Genomic DNA, 23,952 nt, shown 5'->3' with positions numbered 1-23,952 from the left:
CTTTGGTTTAAAAAATTTAGAGGTAATATTTAATACAATACATTATTAAGACCCTCCCTAAATATAACTCTAAAAATAAAGGCGATAACAAATGAATAACAAAGAATTTTAAAGGAAAACTAATTAATTTTTTGTTTAATACAGATTGTTCTTCTTTGTAATTTTTAAGATAAGTCTAATATTCAAGATGTAATCTTGCTTAAAAATGTTTAAAGAAGATATATCTATAGTACCTTCCGTAAATATTATTTTTAGTGTTGAAATAAAGCATAATGAACCATCTAAAATAGTAATTAAATAAAACAAATCATTTTGTTTTAACGTTTCCATCAAAATATAATCATGATAATTCCTCCATACAAATCCCAAATCCAAGAAAAACATTAATTTAAAATTTTTATGATTTTTTTTTATTGGTTTTCTCAAAAAGTTGCTTTGATTTTTTTTTTACATTTTGTATTTTTTTTTTAATTTTTACTCGTTTCTCGTTTTTCAATTAAATAATTAGTCTTACGTTGATGTACACAATAATTTAAAAATAAAGTACGCAATAGTAATCTTGACCAAAAATGGAAAGAGAGAATAAAGTATATAAAAGTTGTAAAAACAAATAATCAAGAATAAAATATTGCAAACATTTTTGTTGTTGTGTAAATAACATTCCGAGGAGCAAATCAACAAGTAAACAAATTTTGGATAAATCACACAAAGAACTGGCATTATCATCATCTACTACTGATTTTCATAACACTTAGGATAGAATTGCCTTGAAATTGAAAACTGTTTTTTTCTAAAGGGGGAATTTAATAATAATAATGAGTGTAAGTGGACTCTATAAATTTGATCCTTAAGATTTCGTACGTTTCACACATTTTCGCATTTCCTATTCCCTTCATTGGAGCAACAGAAAGTGATATCAATCGAAATCAAGTTTTGAACTTAATAATATAATATTAAAAAGTTTCTTTCTTTCAGCCGTTTTTAAATTTTTGTTGGTGGTGCGGAGTAGTTGAAGCCTTTTTTTCTTCGATTTCGATTTCGAAATGGGTGATATGCAGCAACGCGACTTCCGGATGGGTTTCAGGATATACGTAATAGCATTTTGGTGTCGGAAGTTATGGAAGTTGCAGGGAGTCGAGTCGAGTTTAGTTCAGTTGAGTTGAGTTGAGTTGAGGAGCGTTTTTGTTTAGTTTACAACTATAGAGACAGACTTTCCTTAGCAAAATATTGTACTCGGATGTTTCAGCGCGTGCTTGGCCATAAATACTACACATTCTGTATACTATATACTATTATAATCTGGACCAACGCAAAATAGTTCGAATATGCAGAATGCATGGCAAGTGTGGGTCTGTGTGTGTGCCGAAGACTCTCTTTCAAAAATGGATGTCTATGTACATATCACGCTGTGGCCTAGACTTTTTCAGTCCAAAGTCGCCTGTCGTGTGTTCCATGAACCAACATTTTACATTTCTTTTTCATTACAAATACACATAGTTTCACATTTTCGTTTCCTCTTTTTCATTTTGGTTTCTTTTGTAAACTTTTTAAATTGTATTTAGAAAATTTGTTGTTTGTGTTTTACTTTTTTGGTTTTTTTTTTTTCTTTTCTTTTTTGTTCGTTTTCGTTTCGTTTTTTAAAATATTTTGCTATAAAAAATACACAGTTGAAAAATAAAAAACGTTTCTCGGTTGCTGTTGTTGTTTGTTCTTCTCCTGCACATCTAAGTCCGCTTTACCATAGCTTTCTCGGCTTTTCTTTTACCATTTTGTTTCGTTCTTATTTACTTTTTGTTTGTTTGCTTTTGCTTTTTTGTTTGTAGGGGAGAAGAGAGGCAGGCGATCATTGTCACGACATGCTTTATAAACATTTGATGTGGTTCCTTGTGTTCACTTTCTTACATAATCCTTACATAGTCCTTAGTCCATCTACATCTGCACTTGAATTTCTCGATCTTTTTTTGTTGTTTGCTCAACGATTTTGCTGCCTTTTGGTTGTCAATTACAGTTATTACACATATTTATTGTTTTGCAAAATTTTACAATTTTTTTCTTTTCGATTTTTTTTAATACATATTTTATAAATACTTTCATCCTCTCTTCCAATCTCTCTCTCATGCTCTTCTTTTTCTCTTAGCTCTGTAAAAATAGATCCATGTGATTTCTTTTTCCCATTTTTTATGCGTTTTTTTATCGTTTTCCTTTTTTTTAACAGATTTTTCGAATTTTTTTGCTTTTAAGTTTTTGTTTTTTGTTTGTTTGCATTTTTTATGATTTTTTTCATTTGTTTTTTTGGAGAGATTTCGTTTTCAAAAAGTTGGTTTTTGTTGTTGTTGTTTTTGAGTTGCTTTTGTTGTTGTTGCTGGTTTATTTTTGTGGTTGTTGCTTTTTTTCGTTTCTCTTTAAATGCCTAAAATGTAGTTAAGATCTAACATTAACATTGGATATCAGTTTTTCATCATTTAGTTTTAGTTTTTTGTTTTTTTTTTTGCGTTTTTAGTTTTACGTTTCTTTTTTCGGTTTTTTGGGCTTAACAATATACAGTTTTCGTATTTTACTCTTGTTTAATGGTTCTCAAATGTCTTCTTAGTCGTAATGAATGTTTCGCTTAATCGCTAATCCGTTCCTCTTTAAATCTTAGTCGCTCTCAGTGGTCGTAGGAGGAATTGGTGGTGGTGGTGGCTAAGTGAGCTGCGCGTGTTTCTAGTTTCCTGCTTTCCGAGACGCTCGACCGCTCTCTCAGTTGGCCGCACTTGACATCAGTTCGGAGAAGGCGTTCTCCAGACAATTCTTGAGTTCAGCATAGGAGACAATGAGTACCGATTGCTCGTCGCGTGACATCAGTTGCACCTGTATAAGCATTATGTTATTATTTATAACAATTTTCAATATAATCTCGATTTACTAACGCGCTCTATGCAGCCAGCGTCCAGCTTGTTGAGGCTTTGGACAATATGTGCGTGATCTAGCCAGGGCCGGCCATCCTCAGTGACGGAATGGAATAAATAATCACGGAATAATTTCAACATGTATCTATCACCAGTCTCGGACCAAGTGCAGTCCAAATTGAAGCTGTGGGTTAAATAACAATTATTAAAGAATGGATTTTAACTTCATTTTGCTTAAAACATAAGCTAGCAATTACAAGAATTCTTATATTCGGTCTTCAAATGAGTGCTATAAGTTAAAGTCCGCCTTTTATGGTAAAAATCTGTTGATTTTTCAAGAGTTTCTATCTTTAACTTACTCGGGTCGCTCATTGATGCTATTAAGTTTGACCAAAATGCGATACAGCCGCCCGTTCTCCATCTCCTTGGCCAGCTCATCCTCCTGCATATCTATCTGACTCTGAAGTGCATCCAATTGCGTATAGAAGCGGGCACCAATCATTGGCATCAGATCGGTCACCGAACGACGGTTATTCGTGGTGAAGAGGTAACTATTAAAGAGATCACAAACAATTAATAAAGATTCAATTAAAAAGAGTTAAAGCTTTGCTTACACTATAAAGTTACGCAGATCGGTGGAGTAGTTTCGCGTGACCATGTCAATGCTCGACTGGACATTGTCGCGTTGCACGGATTGGAGGCAGCGGCAGGCCAAAGCTAATACTAAGCGACCCAAAGCAGTTAGATCGTCCTAAAAAGACATAGTAAAATAATAAATATATATATAGAAATCAATTAAATAAATTCCCTTATTACCTGCTGATGCATATTGACCAGAGCCAATGGATTGGCTGCATTTGGATCGAATTGCGTAATGTCCGAGATGCAGCAGGAGCTAAAACGCACACGCTTGCCCGTCACTATGATCTTTGTGGGATCCAGAACCCTAAAAGATCAATATTATAATTAATTCTTGACAAACTAAGAAGAGGGCTCTAACTTACTTGCAAGCCAGACCCGCCTGATGGATGGCCCTCAGGCCGGCGGTTAGCTGCATAATGATGGACCAAATGGTGGCCTCCGGCAGCAAGGGTCCATTGTTGGTTCGCTGCATGTTGCTCTTATGACTGTAAGAATAAAGTTTAGTTATAATAGGATCTGCTTTCTTTCAAGTTTAAGATCAACTCACCTGAAGGGGCGTGCCTCGCCTTGGAATGGATCAGTGTAACCGTTGGTCTCTGGCGCCGGGGTAAAGTATTTGGCCAGCAATGTTTGTGAGCCGGGATAATAATCGTACACTAATACTAAAGCTGTTTGGGAATGCACAATTAACATCATTAACAAGGTTATAGAGGTATTATTAAACCGGAAATGTGTCTCAGTCATAAGATTATTAAATTCTGTTAAATCTTAAGCAAGGGTGCACTTTAGAAGGTATTGTTTTTGAAATCTTTTTTTGATAATTTAAAATAATTCATGATAAAGCGTTCATGATAAAGATTATCGACTTGCTCTGAAGCCATAAATAGCAACTAACTAAATCAGTTATCGTACTTGGTTGAGACAAGCAAATAATCTATGTTTTATTACTTTCCTGATTATATTATTCATTGATTATCAAGTTCAACAAGGTCTATTTTTAATCAAAACATTGAAGAGGTATTGTAAACATGTATTAAAGGTACTTCAACATCTAAGAAACCTTGACAACTTGTATTTAAGTTACTTTAAGTTGATTTAACAAACACTTTTAAGGTCAGGACCGTTTCAGGAACTCTTTATTTATAATTACTCTGATGACACATGGTCCTAACTCCAAGGAGCAGCAGAAACACACACTTGACTGGTGATTAAACTGATGACTTAACCCAAAACCACCTTTCTCGCACAACACTTACAGTTATCACCAAATGCTTTCGTCGTGAAGACCTCACGCAATTGTACCACATTCGTGTGCTGCAGCTTCTTCCACATCTCCACCAGCGTCATGCACTTGGTCGACTGCAGGCGGAACCCTAATAATCATAAGAAAAATTAATTTCAGTTAATGGAAATTACTCGAAACAGTAATAAACAGGTGACATATGCTCACCGTGTAACCTTCGCAGGCAGTACTTGTAGCCCGTTGTATTGTGCGTGGCCCGGTACGTGCTGGCGGGTAGCGTTAGCTTAGCATGCAACGGCTGCGCCGGCGGCTCTAGGGGATACAAAGCATGATAATTATCCACCTCCATGGGCAGGGCATGCTGCGCAGCCTCCGCTGCATCCATAATCAAATTAGAGATCTCGTTGCGGGCAAGGATTTCGGTACGCATCTCATCCGGTATAAAGAAAGCCGATTCCAACTGCGTCTTCGGTTGCAACGTGATCACGTTAGACGCCGGACCTGGATATACATGGCCCGTGTACATGATCGTTGGTGGTACACCGCCAACGGCGCTCATTGGCGCCACAGCACTGACGCCATGGTGGGCTGGATGCGTTGTATCCACCACCACGGAATTGACAACGGGCTGGCTATTCTGTGCGTTGGCAGTTGGATAGAAGTAAATGGTGCCGCCGACATTCTCCTGCAAAAATTAACATATTTAGTACGATGAGTTCTTTGGATTAAGAGATAACACAACACCAACCTGATGGACGCTCGTGGGTAATGTTGTGGGTATGGGTGAGGCTCCGTGCGGCGTCATACCGTGCGGTGGTGACTTTTCGCCGGGTCCACCACCCGCCAGCATGGCCGCCGTGGGTGATTCCTGGCGTAACATTCCTCCTCGTCCCTTCAGCGGTGTTTGAGCGGACATGCTGACAAATGGAGCGGCGGCGGGATTCGGTGGAGCGCCACTGATTGCTATGGGGGCGGAGACAGCCGACACTGCTCCACCGCCCACCTGTAGTGGCGGCGGCTGCTGCTGTTGCTGTTTTTGGGAATGCTGCGGCTGTTGTTGCTGCTGCTGTTGCTGCTGCTGCTGCTGTTGTTGTTGCTGTTGTGCGATGTTGACAGTGGCAATGGAGGCGGTCTTCTGCAAGGAGAACATGGAGGCACCACCGTTGGCCGTTTTGCTAATGGTCACAGAGGCGGCCGAGGATACCGACGTTGTGGATGAGGGCACTGAGGCGGCCGCGGCGGCTGCTGCTGCGGCTGCTGCTGCTGCTGCGGCTGTTAACCCATTGACGCCACTGAGCCCATTACTCAATTGCATGGGTGCGTTGTGATATGGTGCGTAAAAGTTGGGCGACGAGTTAATGCGCGTTGGAATGAACTCGGGCGACTGCGGTGTGACCTGTGGGGAATCCATTTAATAAAATGATTAAGCTAGGGATTTTAAGAACTTAGATGTAGCTTATTTATGAGGCAAGAACTTGCGTAAGGGGATTTAACTTCAAACCAAGGCTTTAAACTATCCACAAATGGATGGGCTTAACTTATCTCATTGAATTTTCTTAAGAAACACTTTAATTAAATCAACTTTCACTAGATCTTGCCAAAAACACACACAAATATATATAAATGTATAATGGGAAACTTACTTATATACATTTTTTGGGGAATATAGGATTTCTACTTGTAACTACTTCTTCTACTTTTACCAAACACACTATAAACAATCTCTATATAACAACGCCCGAAGGAGGATACTAAACCTCTACTAAAGTTTATACATATACAATTCTATAACTTTATCTCTGGATTTCACGGAACACAGACAGAACTAACGTTGGGGGTGGGTGTTGGAGGGGGCCAGCAGATATTTTAGGTCTTTACCTGGGACTTTTTATTTAAGGGCGAATCCAAATTAAGAAGTGAGAACCCGTTATTCAGCCCATAACCGCTCGGTGTGGCGACATTCTGTCGATTCTGAGATATATGAAGACACCAAAAATCAGTTTAGATTTGGAGTAAGGAAACCGAAGAGTCAGAGAAATACAAATAAGAAAATAGATCAAGAGAGAGAGAGAGAGAGAGAGAGAGAGAGAGAGAGAGAGAGAAAGAGGGAGAGAGATTGTATTCAGTTGAGCAAAATAATAAGTAGAGTTCATTTGGAGTAATAGATATGAATAAATAAAGCAAGACGTTTAGTTGTTGTGGAGTTGTTGTTTGGAGTTGTTGTTGAAGTTGATGTTGAAGTTGTTGGTGGAGTGGTTCTTGAAGTTGTTGTTGAAGTTATGGCTTTTATATAGTTCTGCCCCCATTGGAGTTAGATATTGTGTTTGGTTTTTTATGTATTTACTGTCTTATCTGATGTTTATAACAACTGGAAATAATAGACATTGCAGGGCCGTTTTGTATAAAAAATATCTAGGTGGAAACATTATGTTCCTTACTATTAATTTGGGGTTTGAATACATAAGCTGGCTTTTAACAAAAAAAGGGAATACTATTATCTACAAATTGAACCTCTAAAAAAAAGTGTAAAAAGTGTAAGAATATGCTTTCAAAATACTTAATATATACCTCAGAAAATGTAGTTATCTTTAATTTCTTTTCATTTGTAGTTAATATTCAGAATATTTGCTATTATTTATTTGATTCAATTAATATAATCAATAATTATAGCTGTCAGAAAAATACCCTTTTATTCCTGCACTTTCATTGCTTATTAATTTTGTATAGTATTTTGGACCATATTGCTTTGCTCTGCTCCATTGGATTTGCTGATCTTTGAATTATTAAAGTGAATTGAAATTAATTTCGAGCGGAAAGTACACCCAAAATGCAATTAAAACTCATATATATATTTCCACCATTAGCACACTTCCAGAGCAATTATGCACCGGCAGCAGCTAACACAATGGCCTCCATTTAAATATTTTATTGTTAATAATGCTACAGAGCTTTTTCACTACATATATATATACACATATATACCATATATCATATATGGACTTTTTGCACACCCCTCAGAGCGAATAAAAAATCCATGCATAAACACAAATTGATATTTAACTTGCACACACACAACACACCGACTTATATGGCAGTTTGTTGTGGTTCCTAAAATACTAAAAAACCAAAAAGTCGGTCAAGTGTATATTATGTGCGGTTGAGCGTTGAAATTGAAATGTTTCGAAGCAAATTGAGTGAAAACAAATAAAGCATCATAATTAAAAAATACTCGAGCTGTTAACTTTTGGATTATAAGCGGGGCAAGCAGCTGTTTTTATTTATTTCTTTTCCGATTGATAAAGTTATTTAAAGTTTCTTTCTCAACTGCTGTGTTATCGTGTGAAGGGGACTCTGGGGAGATGACTCTCAATTTTCTGGGAAAGAAGGATAAGGAAATCAAAACTTACCATATATGTTGCAAGTTTACTCTCTGACGGTATACCATTCGTTTGCGAGAAGAAAATTGGATCCATAGCAGCCGTATCTGGAAATGGTAGAGAGGGAGAAGCTTGGCATTACTACACACGCACACATGATGATAATTGATTAGAAATCAATTAAACAAACATCAACAGAAATACTTGGTGTGTGAGCCGATAAGCCTGCCTGTCGCCTACCCCATCAAACTGTTCCTCCGCTGTGTGTTATATTACTCTTTTCTGTTTTTCTGTTGTTATTTCTGTTTCATATACATATATTTTTGTTATTTTCCACAGTTATCGATGCGATAGGAGAAGGCCTAACATTTTTGGAGTATGCGCAATATATATATAGATAGACCGCTTCTAATTCCGCTTCAATTTTTTGTTGTTATGGTGAGAGGTTGCCCAGTCAAAAGTTAAAGACGCAATTTCTGCGCGTAAACAACAATAACTATATTAGGCATAGTCAGTTCTTTTTTAAATTTGCATCTCTTATGTTTCACACACAAAAAAGAACATAATATATACATACATATGTATATTCCCGATTTCTCAGGTGCTAAACACTATACCTTTCTGCTATATAGACAATTCGGAAGAAGCGGCGTCATAACGAATCAAACGTTCTTATACTTTAAGATATATATCCTTCTTTTTATGAATTTTGAACGGATACTCGAATAATTAATCAATGCTAAGCGGACTCTGATTTTTCATTTTCCTAAGGCGGCGACTTTGGGAAAGTGAAAAAAGAACCAATAAAAATAAAATGTAATTATAAAAGCAAAACATTTGTTGTTTTTCGGGGTATGGGGCCAATGCCTCAAGTGAAAACAAGTGATATTGGCCTTGAATTTTCTCTTTCTATATATATATTGTATACCCCACATATACTCGTACATAAACTTTTTATATTTATATGGAGCAGGTTGTATTATACGCTTTTCGTGCAAATTTTGGGTAAAGAGAGAGAGAGAGAGCGTATTTATTTATTGATTGAATTTTAAGTAAGTAAGAGTAAAGCTTTGGGTTTATTCCATATTTTTAATGCATTTATTTCAAATTCCAAGGAATAAAAATGGCAGAAAATAATGGAATTTTATTATACCATTTTTGGAATAACCTAGGCAGTAAACCAAACAGTTTTTTCTGTTTAAAGAACTGATTTAATATTAATTATAACTAATTAAATAAAGATTTAATTTTAATAGATGACTCTGTACATCATTTTTTAATTTTTGTTAAAGCAGATATTTTAAATAAAACATATTTAAAAGAATTTATATCAGTATCCACACATTAATAATTAAGATCCCTTCTAAATTTCTTAAAAATCTAAATTATTAAATATTTTAAAAGATCACCCCTATTTTATTAAAGAACCGAATTTGTTTCCTAAGCGAAAAATTAATTTAATTTCAATACACTGTTATTGTTAATGATGCTGTTTCCATATAAGTAATAATTTGTAGCCCGATTTTATTTATTTGACTTCGAATTTAAAAACAAACACAAGAACGAGAACACAACGAATGCGAAACGTTTTAATTGAATGCCTATGTTAATGATAATTATTATGTTATGTGAGTGTGCGAGTTATTATTATTTGTTTTTATTCACCAGAGTAATTACGAGAAACAGAGAAAGAGAGAGAGAGAGAGAGACAAACAGGGTGGGCGATAACCTGTTACCTGTGCAGGCACAGTTTGTGAGCCACAAACAGGTGTTTTTTCCAACTTACTTGGACATGACCGACGGACACACAGTGCCTTTAGAACCGCTGAGAATGAACCCAAGTTTAGTCGTTGTTTTCACTTTACATTCCCATTTATATATTTGCATTTACATTTACATCAATTATAAGCCATGACGTTGAATGAAAGTAATCACTATATAACCGCTATATGTCTATATTTCACGGGCTTTTACATGATCAAGTTCGCGTAGGTATAGAAAACCAATGATTATGTTGCTTTTCGTTGCGGTGAAATTGCTTCGGTTTTTGGCTTTGGCTTTGTTTTGCTTCAAAGATCACGAACGCGTTCATGAAAAACGTACATATGTATATATGTATTATATTTATACGTATATATAGTCACACGTTTGGGTAGCAGGCCAAACAATAACAAAAAGTACGCTGTTACGTCACGTAACGCGAATATGTAGATGTGGCAGAGCGGTTCACGTTGTATATGTACATATGTAGCTGCCAAACCGCAGCATGTAACGCTCACTCCGTCACTTTGTGTGTTGTCTTTATATTTCGCGCTATTGGAACATTAAGTGTTATGCATATTCAAGCGGGAGGATCGGTTAAGATCGGTTAGTATCGGTTTGGATCGGTGACCCAACGTTCGATCGCGCCACGAACCAACCACCACGAGTAAATCACGAGCCACGAAAGCCCCCACCAACCAAGCGGCAGCGTTGCGTTCTCTCAACTGAACAAACGGCAGCCGGAATCGGAATGGGAATGGGACAGCGATTGGGGAAAAGCGACTGCAGAGCGGCCCATTAGCACAGTGGGGCAAATGCGCAAGAGTCTGATTTACTATTATGTCTAGACAAGAAGAAAAGCTATATAAAAATAGCACTTCACTTTCAGTAGAGTTGGAATATACATAAATGTAGCTTTAATGGAATTATTATGTTAAAGAACCCTAAATTTAGGTCCTCGTACTGGAATTCTATAGTTCAGAAATCAGTTTCTATATATAGAAAAAATATATTAGAAATTAGACTACCTAAAACTATATTTACTTATAATAAATAATTTATGCAAAATATATTCTTCTTAAATCTCCTCAGTTATTCCTCAATTTCATCTACACTTGACCATTTGTCCCACTGTGCAGATCACAAAAGCAAAACTGAGAGCGAGTGTAGCCAGCTCCACAGTGCTGCTCAAACTGTGTGACGATGACAGACGAGCGGCGAAGACAAAGTGGGCGTGTGGCGTAGTGGTGGTGGTGGTGTGGTTGTGGTGTGAGTTTTGCTTGCTTGCTCGCTAGCTCGATTAACTGTAAATATGTGGCCATCACTGCAGTTGTTGGTGTTTACTGCACCAACAGGCAAGCCTATAAAACCCCAATTTGTTGTATACTAATAAAGGGTTAATTATTAACGTTGAAGCATTACAAAGTTATATTACAAAGGGATATTTTATTAAGAATTTGTGGTAAAGTATTTATAATGCATACTGCATTTATATCAAACTAATTTTAAAGAAAAAAGCTTTGTTAATTTATTCCCAATTTCCACTGTAGGTGGAAAAGTACAAGCTAACCAGGCACACGCTCAAAAAGAAAACAAGAACAATGAAAAGCCATTCGCGTTGTTTGTTTATATTATAATTCTCTTACAGCACAACTTAGTGTGCACAGTTTGAGAGGCTCTACAATTCCCGATGCCGACTTCGATTCCAATGACCCCTATTATTCCCAACGATTGCACTCTGATTGTGCGATCATGTGTTTGTTGATTACCGAAACGAGTTTTTTTTTGTTTTTGCGGATCTAATTATGGTCTGGCATTATTATTATTATAAAGTTTATAATATAAACGATCATCTGATAAATACACATCGACGGGAGGGAGCGTATAGGCCCACACGTGGCCATTGCTGTCAGTGTAATAATAATTCATTCGCACACATACATATATATATATGTATGTAAGTACATAATAAATGAAATATTTATAGTCAAGGCTTTGGCTACATTATCAGCCCAACCGCAGTCCACCAACAGGCGGTTGTATCTCTACTATATGTTCATACAAATATATATAGACGACCACCTATATGTTATACATAAGGGCTGTAACACGATGAACATACATATATTTTCATAGGATCCCAAACACTATGTATTATCAGCTAAAGATCACACGATATTGATAGGCACGGTTACAGAACACACAAAATTTATTTCCAGCTTAGAGATAAGAGAGTTTTGACAGTTCTACCTAAAAATGTAATAGTTATGAGCCCATAAATCTAGACAATGTGTTTTAGCAACTAAAAATATTTATAAAATAATATATATGAATAGCAGAAGCTAGTAAATAGTAAATATATGAAAAATCTGAAGAAAACGTACTGTTTTTAAGAGTTAAAGGTTAAATGCTTATAAAAATAAACCCTATTTGTTGATTGTTAAAAATGCAATTCATGTAATAGCTTTGAAAATTATTACATCACTTGGCAAATCACTCAATTTGATAATAATTGATAATATAATATAATAATTGATTAGGGAAGCTAAACACAATTTATTTACAGCTAGCTTAGCAAATAATTGCCAAACAATCTATATATTAAATAACTGATTTACAATAAATGAAATAACTTAATGACAGGTTTTCTTTTTTCATTACTATATCTGATTTTAGTCCACAAAACTAGTTACTAATGTTCAATGAGCTTGAACTTTGAGCTTATAAAAATTTTTCTAAAGTTTAAACAAAACGAGATAATATTTATTTATTTTATTACTCAAAATAATTAACTAACTCTATAAAGTGAATAAATCTAGAAAGTTGATAAATTTATCATAATACTTTTGACTTGAATAAGAGATTGTTGTTGATAAAAAAATATTTGATGAGCTTGAACTTTAAACTTTTAAGATTTATTTGAGTTTAATATTGGCTATGCTAATTGCATGTTAAATACTAAATATAGTTGGGACATTAGTGCAATATTTCAAGGTGATTTTTTTGTATTAAAATATTGGAAAAACAAACCTAATAGAGCTAAAACTTGGCAGTTACAAATCAGAACTACCTTATTCTATTCTTGCATTTTCACAAATCCCCTACATATAGTTTTTAAAGTATTTTACTAATTAAAAACACATTTATGTAATAACCAACTTAATTTTCCCACCAATCTATTTCCTCAATTCAAGAATAAATTAATAGTCTTTGGTGGGAACCACCGATTACTCTTCTGCCGGCTTCTGTTCGCTGATTGCTGTTCTCTTTGGCCATCGAGTGTCTGTCTCTCCATCTCTAAACTTGGCCAACAGAACCGTAAACCGCTTGTCAATCGTTTTTTACTGCTGATCGCAATCTGAGCTTGAGATATCGGGCTGCTGTTGCTGTTGTTGTTGCTATTGCCTTTGCCTCAGCTTTGTTGTTGGCCAACAAGAGACAAGTTTGGTTGGTTTTCAGCCAGTGGCAACAGCAAACGCGGCAACACTGAGCCACAACTGAGCAACAGTTTGACCCAATTTTTCTGCCAAGCAACAACAGCTGCTTTCAATCATAGACGCTCGAGCCGAACAGCTGTGCAAGCGTTTCGAGCGGGGGAGGTCATCAAAAGGGGGGTGTGGGTACGGTGTTTTTTTTTTTTTTTTTAAGCCAACAAACACTGGGCAGCACACAAAACAATTGCGAAAGCGAAAACTCATACTCAAACTCAAACTCAAGCCCCGAAACCGTCCGAAAATGTAAATTGTGTGTAAATATGTACACATGAAATTAAGCCTACGCGCTCTTTATTTTATTTTATTTATTCGCCGCTCGTATTCATTTTCGTATGCATGCGATTTCAACAGCGCGAAGTTTTAAATTTTCGAAATGCGGCCATTGAGTTGACAAAGAAAAGAAAAGGGGAAAAAATTATGGTGGGGGGAGAGAGCGGAAAGGGTGACACCAGTAGCGGAAGTTGTAAATGTGAAGCGAGTCGAGCCGCAAAATGATATTCAACAGACGACAGAGGAGCTCCCTCTTCCTACAGTCAAACTTCACTTATCTTCGACACATTGAAATATTGCAATATTTTAAATCAATACTGCTTCAGTGTCATTTTAAAAATCAATTTAAACGTATATTAAAATATTTTATTGAAATTATTTTAGTCACCTTTTTAGGGAATTTAAAAATCGTGGTTAATTTTGTGTAACCACTGACAATATGATTTAAAATCCATGCTTTAAGTGGTCTAAAGTATAACAAATATATGTATAACGAATTAATTGGTCAATTTAAAAGTAAGTACAAATTGTAAGTAAGTGAAAATATCATTTGAATAAATAAGCCATACTAAAACACAAAATTTCCATTGACAGGAATTGGTAAATAAATAAAACACAAGTAGTAAAGTAGGGTGAAGCTTTGCATATTAAGCCGTGCATTTTAACCTGCAGTTCAAATTCCACATTTTACAACATTCCACATTTTACAAAAATTTAATAATACGGAACCTTCGAGTTATAGAAGTTAAACTGTAGAAACAAAATCACAGGCGACAACAGCGCTTTGTGAAAGTTCTTCTTCGTGTCTCTATCTTTCTCTCTCTCTCTCTCTTTGTGTCTTTTGCTGATTCTTCTTTGTCTCAGTTTCAGAGTCGGCATTTGATTGATGCCCTCATGTGATTGACGGGCCAAAGCAGTGGGGGGTTTTTTAGGGTTAAGGATTATGAGAAAATAATATTACCCACTTTAAGCAAAAGTTTAAAATTATTTTGTAATGAGATAATTATTTCTCACTAACTTTAATAACTCCTCTCTGTAAAATCCCCTTTGTAATTTTGTTTGGTCACCGCCCCTGGCAACAACAACACTTTACCTTGTTGGGGGTTAACACATGTCACGCATTATATTCCGATTTTTAACTTTTTTTTGTCGTTTTCTTTATTATCGCTCCACTTTTCCAGCCCGTTTACCGTTAAGACCTCCAACTTACACACGCACACACACACAGAAACAGTAAAACACTCACTTGCACACACAACACACACCGACAGCACTCGTTTATGATAATTCCAGAGGCGTGGGTGCAAAAAGGGGCGTGTGTTTTGTGTTTTTGTTTAGTTGGATCGGCGATTAAAAAGGCCCGGCGCCGTTCACTAACGTTCGCGAACGCTACCAAAGAGTGACTAACAAGAAACACCGAAAGGTAAGCAAGGTGGCGAACAGAGAGAAACAGAAACAGAGAGACAGAGAGAGAGAGAGAGAGAGAGCGAGGAAGGAAGGAAAATAAAAAAACAAAAACGCAAACACCTCTCAATACAAAAACACGAAGCAAAGTGCAAAAGCAAACAGCCAGGCGCAACAATGCGAGACAAGCACCAACAAAAACAAAAGCAAAAAATAAATAAAAGAAAAACCAAAATGAAATCCCCGACAAAGCGAAACAAAACAGCAAAAGAAAACCGACAAACGTTGCGACCGCGTGATAATACAGTTTTCGAAGCATTGGACAAGGAGAGCCACAGATAATGTAGACGAATATTACCAAAGAAGAGAAAGGAAAGGAACGGGGAAAGGGTAAAATTGATAAGGGAATGGCAATTGAAAATATGGCAAAGATAACTGCCATTCAGATAAGTTAATTATAGTATATATTAAGAAGTAATTTAATTTGATAATTATCAGTTTATCACTTAATTAAGTTTTAGCTTCAAGTATAATATTTGTCAATGGAATATTTATGGGGAAATTCCTATAAAACAGATGTTAATTAAGTTCATTTATAGGGACTGAATTCATAAATCGGAAAGCTTTTCTATGTGAGTTTTTATTAGGGCAATACATTTGCATACTCAATTTAAATTGCAAAAATAATTAAAATTTTCACAATTTTTGATCATTTTAACGATGTAACCCCTTATAAAATTTCGAAAAATAAATATACTATTTTTTTCTGTCTAATATGGGGCGAGATTGACTCGGCTGTTGATGCTGATCAAGAATATATATGATTTATAGGATCGCAAATAGCTCCTTCCCAGCTTAATAAGCTTCAGACTGAAATTATAATACCCTCCAAGGGTAAAAAGGTAATAATTATTTGAAAATAATTAATAATAACTAAAATCCTCGAAATTCAGGATACTCCTTCTTTGTTTATACTAAAACCTACTAGTTTTAAGCCTATTCTTTAATTCCTTTAAAACATCTTAACCATATGGGCACTGAAACTGAAGATAAAGAACATGTCTTCTTTCATATCCTGCCAAGAATGAGATGTTTCCTCCATTTGCATGTGTAGACCAACGGAAATCCGTGCTGCTGTCCAACCAGCATGGTATGGGATAATGACACCAACTAAAGCTAATAAAACTGGCCGACATTTGGATCCTCCCGCCCGTTGACCGTAGCCGGATTGCCATATTGTTCAGATTCGGCACGTGTCCGGGCCACGCACTTGGCCAAATTGCTTTATGGCCACTAGACTGTGGGCCCAGGCCCAGCGGCATATTTACGAGATAAATCGTAAAGGGAATGGTTCCGAAATACACGTACAACAAAAATTTACAAATGAAATAAGCAGTTTTTTATACGATTTCAATCTGAAAAGGATTATAGTGAAGTCTTACTTCATAACCTAAATTTAATCCTAAGAAATGTCCTAACAAAACCCACAAATTAATCCTTTATATTATGATAAATTCAATAGGCATGTTTTCATAGAAATTTGTTACTTTTACGGTATGTATTAGATGAAAATTATCCTTCATTCTCACTATAATTTTCTCCTGTGCATATGGTTATTTCCCATTATAATGGACGGAATGTGGAGGAAGCGGACAAAGCCAGGATCCGGACCCAAAACCAGAAACCACCCCGTCGTATGAGTAATGCGCCAATGTGAGTGTGTTCAGCCCAAGGGCACAATGTGATTTTTGGCAAGCGAAATGGCGAAAAGCGAATGCGAAATTAAATAGACAAATCGTGTGAAAGGGGGTAGAGAAAATACAGGGCTAGTGTGTTGTCATTATTAGCTTGCTTGCCAACGGAAAAACCGTGGAAAGCCAGGGAAAGGCCCAGTGTATGTAAGAGACTTGTGCGTGCCAACAGAAGAGGAATGTGTTGCATACTTTGCTGAGCTGCGAAATAAAAACAATAAAAATATATAGAGAGGAACAAAATGTAGACTAAAAGCTGCAGCAAAAACAAAAGTGCCAAGTCTGGCACATTAGCGACGACAACTTGTCTGCAACATCGTCGTCGCCGCCGACATTCGCAACGCGATAATTAAATTATGGGGCAGCCACAACACAAAGCCAAAGGGGAAAAACTAGCGCTAATATCGCACTAATTTCGATATGGAATATATAACCCTAATCCCAGCACTAATCGAGGGTGATCCGCTTGACGAGATTTCAAGAGAAATCGCAACTTCGTAATCCACTTTACCAAGTCTTATGCTCGTCGCATTATGTGAACTTTCCTTGGGGTGGAAAATTCCCCCTTCTATTCTTATCTCATCTGGACAACCGCATGCAAAGCTGTGCAATTTGCAAACTGCAAATTGCTTTTAAACTGCAAAAACTACTGGTAATTGTTTTAAAATTTGATGAGAACTTAAACTCCATAATGGAATACCCTTGGTTTTCTTGTCGACTAACACCACGGTTTGATGAGCAACTGTTTTGGAAGGTAACCATTGTTTTAGTCATCAGTATTCATTCTTAAAATTAATCTTATAAGCATTTTCTGTATAGTTAAGATACACTTTGGAATAAATACATAAATATCAAAAGCAAACCATCTATTGATTAAATTTCTAAACAATATGGTCATCAAATAGGTACCTATACAGTTTTAACTAATAAGGCCCAATCTTATTCCATCTATATTTATTTAAAGACCTTTGCTAAGCACAAATCCATTGATGTTACTTGTCTTGAACCTTTAAACTTTATAAACTATTCAATAAATGAAAAAGTTTGTAAAAGAAAAGTTGCCTAACTAATAATAAACCAGGAAACTAAAATAATAAAGACCTTCCACAAAGCCATAAAAAACACTAGACAGCTAAATTTAGTGACATAAACAAAGTGAATGTTGTGAGAACTGCGTCTGATGAAAAAGCTATTTGCAGGCAATTTCAATGAAATTTTGTAAACAAAAGAGGGGTAACCAATACACAAGCTCACAAAGGACTCCTCCACCTCCTCATCGACTATAAAATCAATCAATATATATAGTTATTTTTTGCGTATATATATTCGATACAGTTTTCATGTTTCGTGCACTTGTCGCATAACAACAAGAACCTTTCACCAATCGTTAGACAATAAAAAAGTTGACAAAAATAAAATTAAGCTTGTCTCTCTGTGTGTGTGTGTGTGTGTGTGTGTATTTTTTGCAGAGATGAATAAAAAAGCGAAGCGGATATAGTGAAGGCACTTCTATGGGGGCTTTTAGTTCAGTTTGGTTCGTCAATAAAGTTGGGCGAAAATATTTGCACAGCGATTCACAACGCGCCAAACGCTTTTCTTTTGTTTGTTGCCCTCCCCCTACTTTCTCTCCATCTTTGTTTTATGTTTTATGGGCCGTAAACAAAAAGCCCAAATTGAATGTTTGGCGATTGAAAGCCCAAAAGATGGACGTAAGCAGCCTTGGAACAACAGCTGCTGCTTCGGAGTTTCCATTAAAGAGATGACCTTATATGGGGAAACAGTTGAATGCTATGTTCTAAAGTTACTAGAACCTAAGGAAAAATGGCTAAAATGTTGCCAATAAATCATAAAGTAAGGCCTTTTAGTAACACCTGACTGTTTTATAAGTTTAAGAAAGGAGGATAGGACTAAAGAGGCTTTTTCTTGATAATAATTTAATATAAGAAAAATCTATAAGCTTATGATTTCCTTTTCCAACCTTAACCAGATGTTTTTTAGGTTCTTAGAGTTCAGATTCCAGCTCTTGCTTCTGAGATCTCCAATTTCGGTTGTGGAGCTCATGTTTACGCAAAAGTCAAACCAAAACAGTTCAGAGGCCAGTGCTGGAGCAGCAGCAGGAAAAGGAGCCAAGAGTCGGGGGAAAACCAGTTCTCAATTGCGCTCGACCAGAACGAACGGACACAAGAAGCAGCAATGTGGCAGGAGAAGGAGGAGCTCCAGGAGGAGAATGAGGAGGAAAAGCGTTGGCCATCAACAGGTAACCCAGTGCACCTACAGACAGCGCTGCACCAGAAGTTGCCATCACCAGGCACGATTCCTATATAGGTTCTATAGGTGAGGAGTGACGAGGAGTGGAGTCAATGTGTTTCCGTCAGCTGCCGTTGCCCTCGGCTTGAAAAGAGAGCTGCTGCTGCTATTGTTGATATTGTTGATATTGTTGTAGTTGTTCTCCAACATATTGTTGGTGGTGTCATTGTTGTTATTGTTGTAAATTCTGTGTCTGCTGTTTTGACGCCACCAAAAAGAGTTGATCGGCTGAATATTTGGGCTCTGCTAAACTGGTTTATAAAGAGTGCATCCAGTCTACAGCCCATTCCAACCCCCCTTCTTAATGTTTATTCTCAGGCTTTTCGATTGTTGTTAATACCGTCGCAAAAGGGTTTAATGCTTTAGAATAGTTGTATGATTCTAAAAGATTCTACCAAAATTATTAAAGGTACGGTTTAAAATTAAAATTGAGACCCAAAAACGACCTACGAAATAATGAATACTAATAAGTAATCACTAAATCTCCCATAGTTCCTTAATTTTATAATGAATTCCTTTAAAAAGTAAAAGATCCTTTCAATAATCAATTATAATCCCTTATTTTAACAAAGTTGCAACCAAAACTAGACACTGGAAAGGGCATTTCCAGTTTCCTCACAACTTCCCTCAGTTTCTTATTGTTTTGACTTTCGCAAAGGGCAAGGGAAACCGAGGAAGTGGTTTTTCCTGCCGTACCTGTATGAGTTTCCCTTCGTCTCACTGCTTCTCTCTCTCTCTTTCTCCATCTATATTTCTCTATTCTCCTGTTTTTTTTTTTATTTATAAGGACAAAGAAAATGCAAGAGATTGCAAAGTGTGGAACTTGTTCCTGATCCTGGAGGGGTTGCAAGGAGCATAGAAAATGGGAATCTGAGAATTTCCAGGAATACAGGAATAAAAAGCGGCAGAGCGAAGAGGAAAACAATAATCGATATGGCATCGGAGAGCGAGGAATGCATGTAATTAAAGGGAAACGGATGGGCCAGGTCCCGGGGTAGATTGATTACATCAAGAATCTCAGTACTCCTCCTCTGGAATCCTCTCCTTTATCCCTCTTGCCGCTTTGTTCCTTGGTCACGTCCTCGTAATTGCCAATAATCACAAGATGCGCTTCGGAAGGAAAATTCAATTTACATGCCGCCGTGGAGTGAGAACGAGATGTACACAAAATTAAATTACAGGATTAAACCGGTGAGAAAGCCTGTGGAATATGCCAAAGGTGACACCACCACAATTAAGTTTAAAACAATCTTTTAATTATAAAATATATACCTTATCAATTGAAAACCAAAAAAAATGTTTGTAATGAATGTGTTTTTTGTAAATATTTCCAACTTAATAAAATTTAAATATGTATATTCTTTTAAACATATCCTTAAAAAATTCTTAAGAAACACAATAAGGATAATAACCAAGGATATAATACCATTAAATTTATAAGGAAAATGGAATTGTAAAACAAAAGAACATTTTCACAAAAAGTAAGCCCCGTTTAAATTACAGGTTGACCCCCCCTGGGCGAGAACGCTTATGAAATATGCCAAAGGTGACTTTCAATTAAATGCCACCAGCTGGCTTTTTTCCCTCTCCTTCCCTTTGTTTTTGTTTGCTGTGTTTTTGATTTCATTTGATTTGGATTTTTTATTTACTTTGTGTTTGTTTTTTTACACTCACCTGCCGGGAAGAAATTGTTCAAGAACGTTGACATTTTTCTCTCTCGCTCTTTCTTTCGTCTGTTCCTCTGTTGTCTCTTCTCTGCCCGCTTCGCTTACACTTTGTTTTTGTTTTCGTTTATAAAGTGCACTGAGTAAAAAAAACTTTTCTTTCCTATTTTTTTGTTTTTTCTTTTGTTTTTCCGTTTTTTTTTCGATTTTTTTTCGATTTTTCAGTTCTTTTTTGTAATTATTAGGTAGAAAATATTGAAACAAAAATTTAAATAATACATACAATCCGCGCTTAACTTCTAAAATTCACATTACACATTTTCACATCGTACGTTTCGATTATAATTTTTTTCTTTTTTTTAGTTTTTTTTATGAAAGTTTTTTCAGTTCTTTGCGATTAAAATGCATTTTCGGGCAAATGAGATTATTAACAATTGAGGCGCGTCGACTGTAAAATGCAAAAGAGAGAAAATTAAAATCGAGTTTAGTACACATTAAATATTTATAGGAAATAAGTATTAGGTTTTGTAATTAGAAATTCTTAACCCCCTTTAACACCTTGTAAACACGCCACTGACACACTCATAGGCACGCATAACGGTGAAGGAAACACAGTTCTCTTTACATTTGTTGTTGCAAAAAGGGCGACAAAATGAAATCCAAAAAGCAACAGCACATTAAATGGAGTGAGTGAGAGGGGTGATGCTGCTGCTGCTGCTGCGAAGTGCGTAGGTGTGTGGGATGCTTTTTTTTACACATATACAGGCACAATTGCGCGCATATTTGTTTTACAGCTCCTTCCATTTCTTTTTGCACTCTGATTTATACACTTTTCACAAGAAGTTTTTCATATTTATAGAGTTTTAAATTTAACATCCACCAGCACACAGCACAAACACACTCACAAAGGCACAGAACCTGCGCCAACATATTGCCAAGAAAATTGGTCTGGAATTAGCTACACCATTTCCAGCAAATTTTGGTGTTTACTTTCTTAAAGTCTCTATTTTTTTTATATATGTATGTACTGGCGGGGGATTAACTTTTATAATATACGTGGGACATAGACATTTTACTAACTTTCAACGATTTTGCAAATAAGAAAAAACACACACAAACACCGCGCGATTGGCGCTGCACGACGAATGAAAGGAACGCAAAGAAGATCCAACAGCCAAGCCAAATGGAGTCCACAAACGACCAGCAACAACAACAACAACAGCACCAGCGACCCCGCCGCACACCATCAAATGAAAACAAGCCAGAAAGGATGTCGGGGAAAGTCGAAACTGTAATACCCTTTTTGAATATTTAATTCAGACAAATACATTACCAAAATATGAACTGGCAGACTGGACATACGCAATTTTTTTTGAAAATATATATAAATAAATATTTTTATAATTGATTTTCGTATAAATTTTGCATTCAATTCGTTGAACACTTGGTTAGTCCTTTAAAGTGAGAAATTACAACTATAAGGAAAGATAAAGATTACTTTTTTTTAACTGATAGTTTCTTATGACAACGAAATAACAAGTGTTTTAATTAAACTGAGAGACTAGGAAAAGGTAATGGGATTTAACAATAATATTTGTCAATTTGTCAAAAAGTAACAGTACTCTCTGCCAGGGTATGACAACAACAACTACCAGCTGTGGTGCAACACACGGAGTTCCCTGTATTTGCGGAGTGGTGGGAAAATCGTCTGCGCCAGGATATTTAGCAGGACATATAACGAAGCCCTAGCAATTGGCGTTGTTATACACACACACACGGACTCAGACACACACACACAGATGGAAAATCGGGGGGGAGTTCAACAGGACCCAACAGCTGGCCACAGGTTGCATTCCACATAGAGAAATGTGGGAGAATGGCATCCACACTCCAGCCATATTTGTGGAACGCGAAACAGCTGGGTTGCAAAGGGGTGGGGGGGTGGTGAAAAGGGACCGTAGAAGGCAAAGGAAAAGCAAAACGAGGAAGTGAAAGAGCAGGGGGTAAATGCTGAGAACATTTTTACTCGTTTGTTTTATTTTTTCTCACTATGAAGTGAGAACAGCTGGGATTAATTTTCGAAAGGTTTTCCACAGAAAAGAGATAATTATTTATTAATTTGGGATTCGCTAGATTTCGCTCTCTCCTTTTGCTATTTTCCTTTCGTGCTGCATTGATTAACGATTATTAATTGGAGTAACGAAGCATGAAACGCCAACTTTCCACACAACCAAATTCTTATTTTTAAGACGCAATTCGGCTAAAGGTGCGTTCTGCAAAGGTAAACACCAATCGAATAACATATATATCTTTACTAACGACAACAACTTGCAAAGAGTTTGTCATTTTTGCTCGCTTATTTTGTTTCTTTTTTTTGTTTAATTTCTACCGCTGTTGCACGCACACACACACACACACACTCTCACAGACACACGCCATCGCCACAAAAAAATGCCACTCTGATACCAACACATCTACTTGCCGTCTTGCATTGTTTTTTGGGCTAAAATCACTGGGGTTTCGTTTATGCTCCCCCCGGGATACATTTCACTTAATTTGTACACAATTTTTAGATAGAAACAAAATTCTTACATGTTTTTCGTGTGCCGCGACCATGTTAGTGATGCAACGCCGCCGATATCACTATTGATGGCATCAATGTCACTATCGATAGCATTGATTACACTATCGATGGCATCGATTATTGTTAAGGTGGCTGGCAACGCTGGCAACATTGCCAACGCAATAACGTTGCCAGACTTTCGAGTCTGTAGCTCTGTTAATGCGTTTTACTTCCTACATGAGAATTTTAGCCCATGTTTCTGTAAACGAGTACAACGGTTTTCTAGACATGCAAAATCTTAAATGTTAAGTAACAGCTTGAAAATCTTGACATGTAAAATGTTAAAAACAGCTTCGGAATTCAGAGTGACCGAAAACGAAACATCAACAAAAACCTAAATAATATATCGATACTTTGACGACCTACACCCAACAGCACCCAAGAGAGAGTTCTGTTAATTTATATCCACCCGACAGCCAACGAGAGAGAATTCAGTTAATGAGAGCAGGTCTGTTAATGATGTTGCACTCAACATGGGAATTCGACTTCCTACATGAGAATTCGACCCCATAAACGAGAATTCGACCT

The 23,952-nt window shown here is 36.5% G+C and overlaps 1 protein-coding gene across 12 annotated transcripts; it reads right to left on the bottom strand.

The window, feature by feature from the left end:
- Nucleotides 1-387: 387 nt before the first annotated feature.
- Nucleotides 388-23,760, bottom strand: PAN3 (Poly(A) specific ribonuclease subunit PAN3). Of its 12 annotated transcripts, none has more exons than XM_020950893.2 (14): nt 23,394-23,760; nt 20,812-21,249; nt 8,181-8,257; nt 6,652-6,744; nt 5,522-6,169; nt 4,981-5,458; nt 4,787-4,903; nt 4,078-4,198; nt 3,893-4,015; nt 3,705-3,834; nt 3,503-3,639; nt 3,248-3,439; nt 2,910-3,072; nt 388-2,850 (listed from the first exon to the last, which is right to left on the bottom strand). In XM_020950893.2, exons 2-14 carry the CDS (start codon nt 20,843-20,845, stop codon nt 2,740-2,742), a joined length of 2,424 nt encoding a protein of 807 aa, XP_020806552.2. In that variant the 5' UTR covers nt 20,846-21,249; nt 23,394-23,760; the 3' UTR covers nt 388-2,739. The 12 variants fall into 12 exon arrangements, with proteins under 12 accessions (XP_020806552.2, XP_086694893.1, XP_086694884.1 ...); XM_086838767.1 differs by having other exon boundaries at nt 23,284-23,458; XM_086838758.1 differs by lacking the exon at nt 23,394-23,760 and adding an exon at nt 22,135-22,374.
- Between the last annotated feature and the right edge of the window lie 192 nt (nt 23,761-23,952).

This window comes from Drosophila serrata, unplaced genomic scaffold (genome assembly GCF_035046125.1).
Source record: "Drosophila serrata isolate PLE 108 unplaced genomic scaffold, ASM3504612v1 contig_71, whole genome shotgun sequence".
NCBI classification, from domain to species: domain Eukaryota; kingdom Metazoa; phylum Arthropoda; class Insecta; order Diptera; family Drosophilidae; genus Drosophila; species Drosophila serrata.
This window is presented reverse-complemented; position numbering and strand designations above follow the sequence as displayed.

What these genes read in the sequence shown, in the direction of transcription:
- PAN3 (XM_020950893.2), bottom strand. Translation starts at nt 20,845, where the DNA reads ATGTCAACGTTCTTGAACAATTTCTTCCCGGCAG. An exon ending in TGGTCAATATGCATCAGCAG is followed by an intron (nt 3,640 to 3,704) that starts GTAATAAGGGAA and finishes ATGTCTTTTTAG; the next exon opens with GACGATCTAACTGCTTTGGG. An exon ending in AGCATCAATGAGCGACCCGA is followed by an intron (nt 3,073 to 3,247) that starts GTAAGTTAAAGA and finishes TTTAACCCACAG; the next exon opens with CTTCAATTTGGACTGCACTT.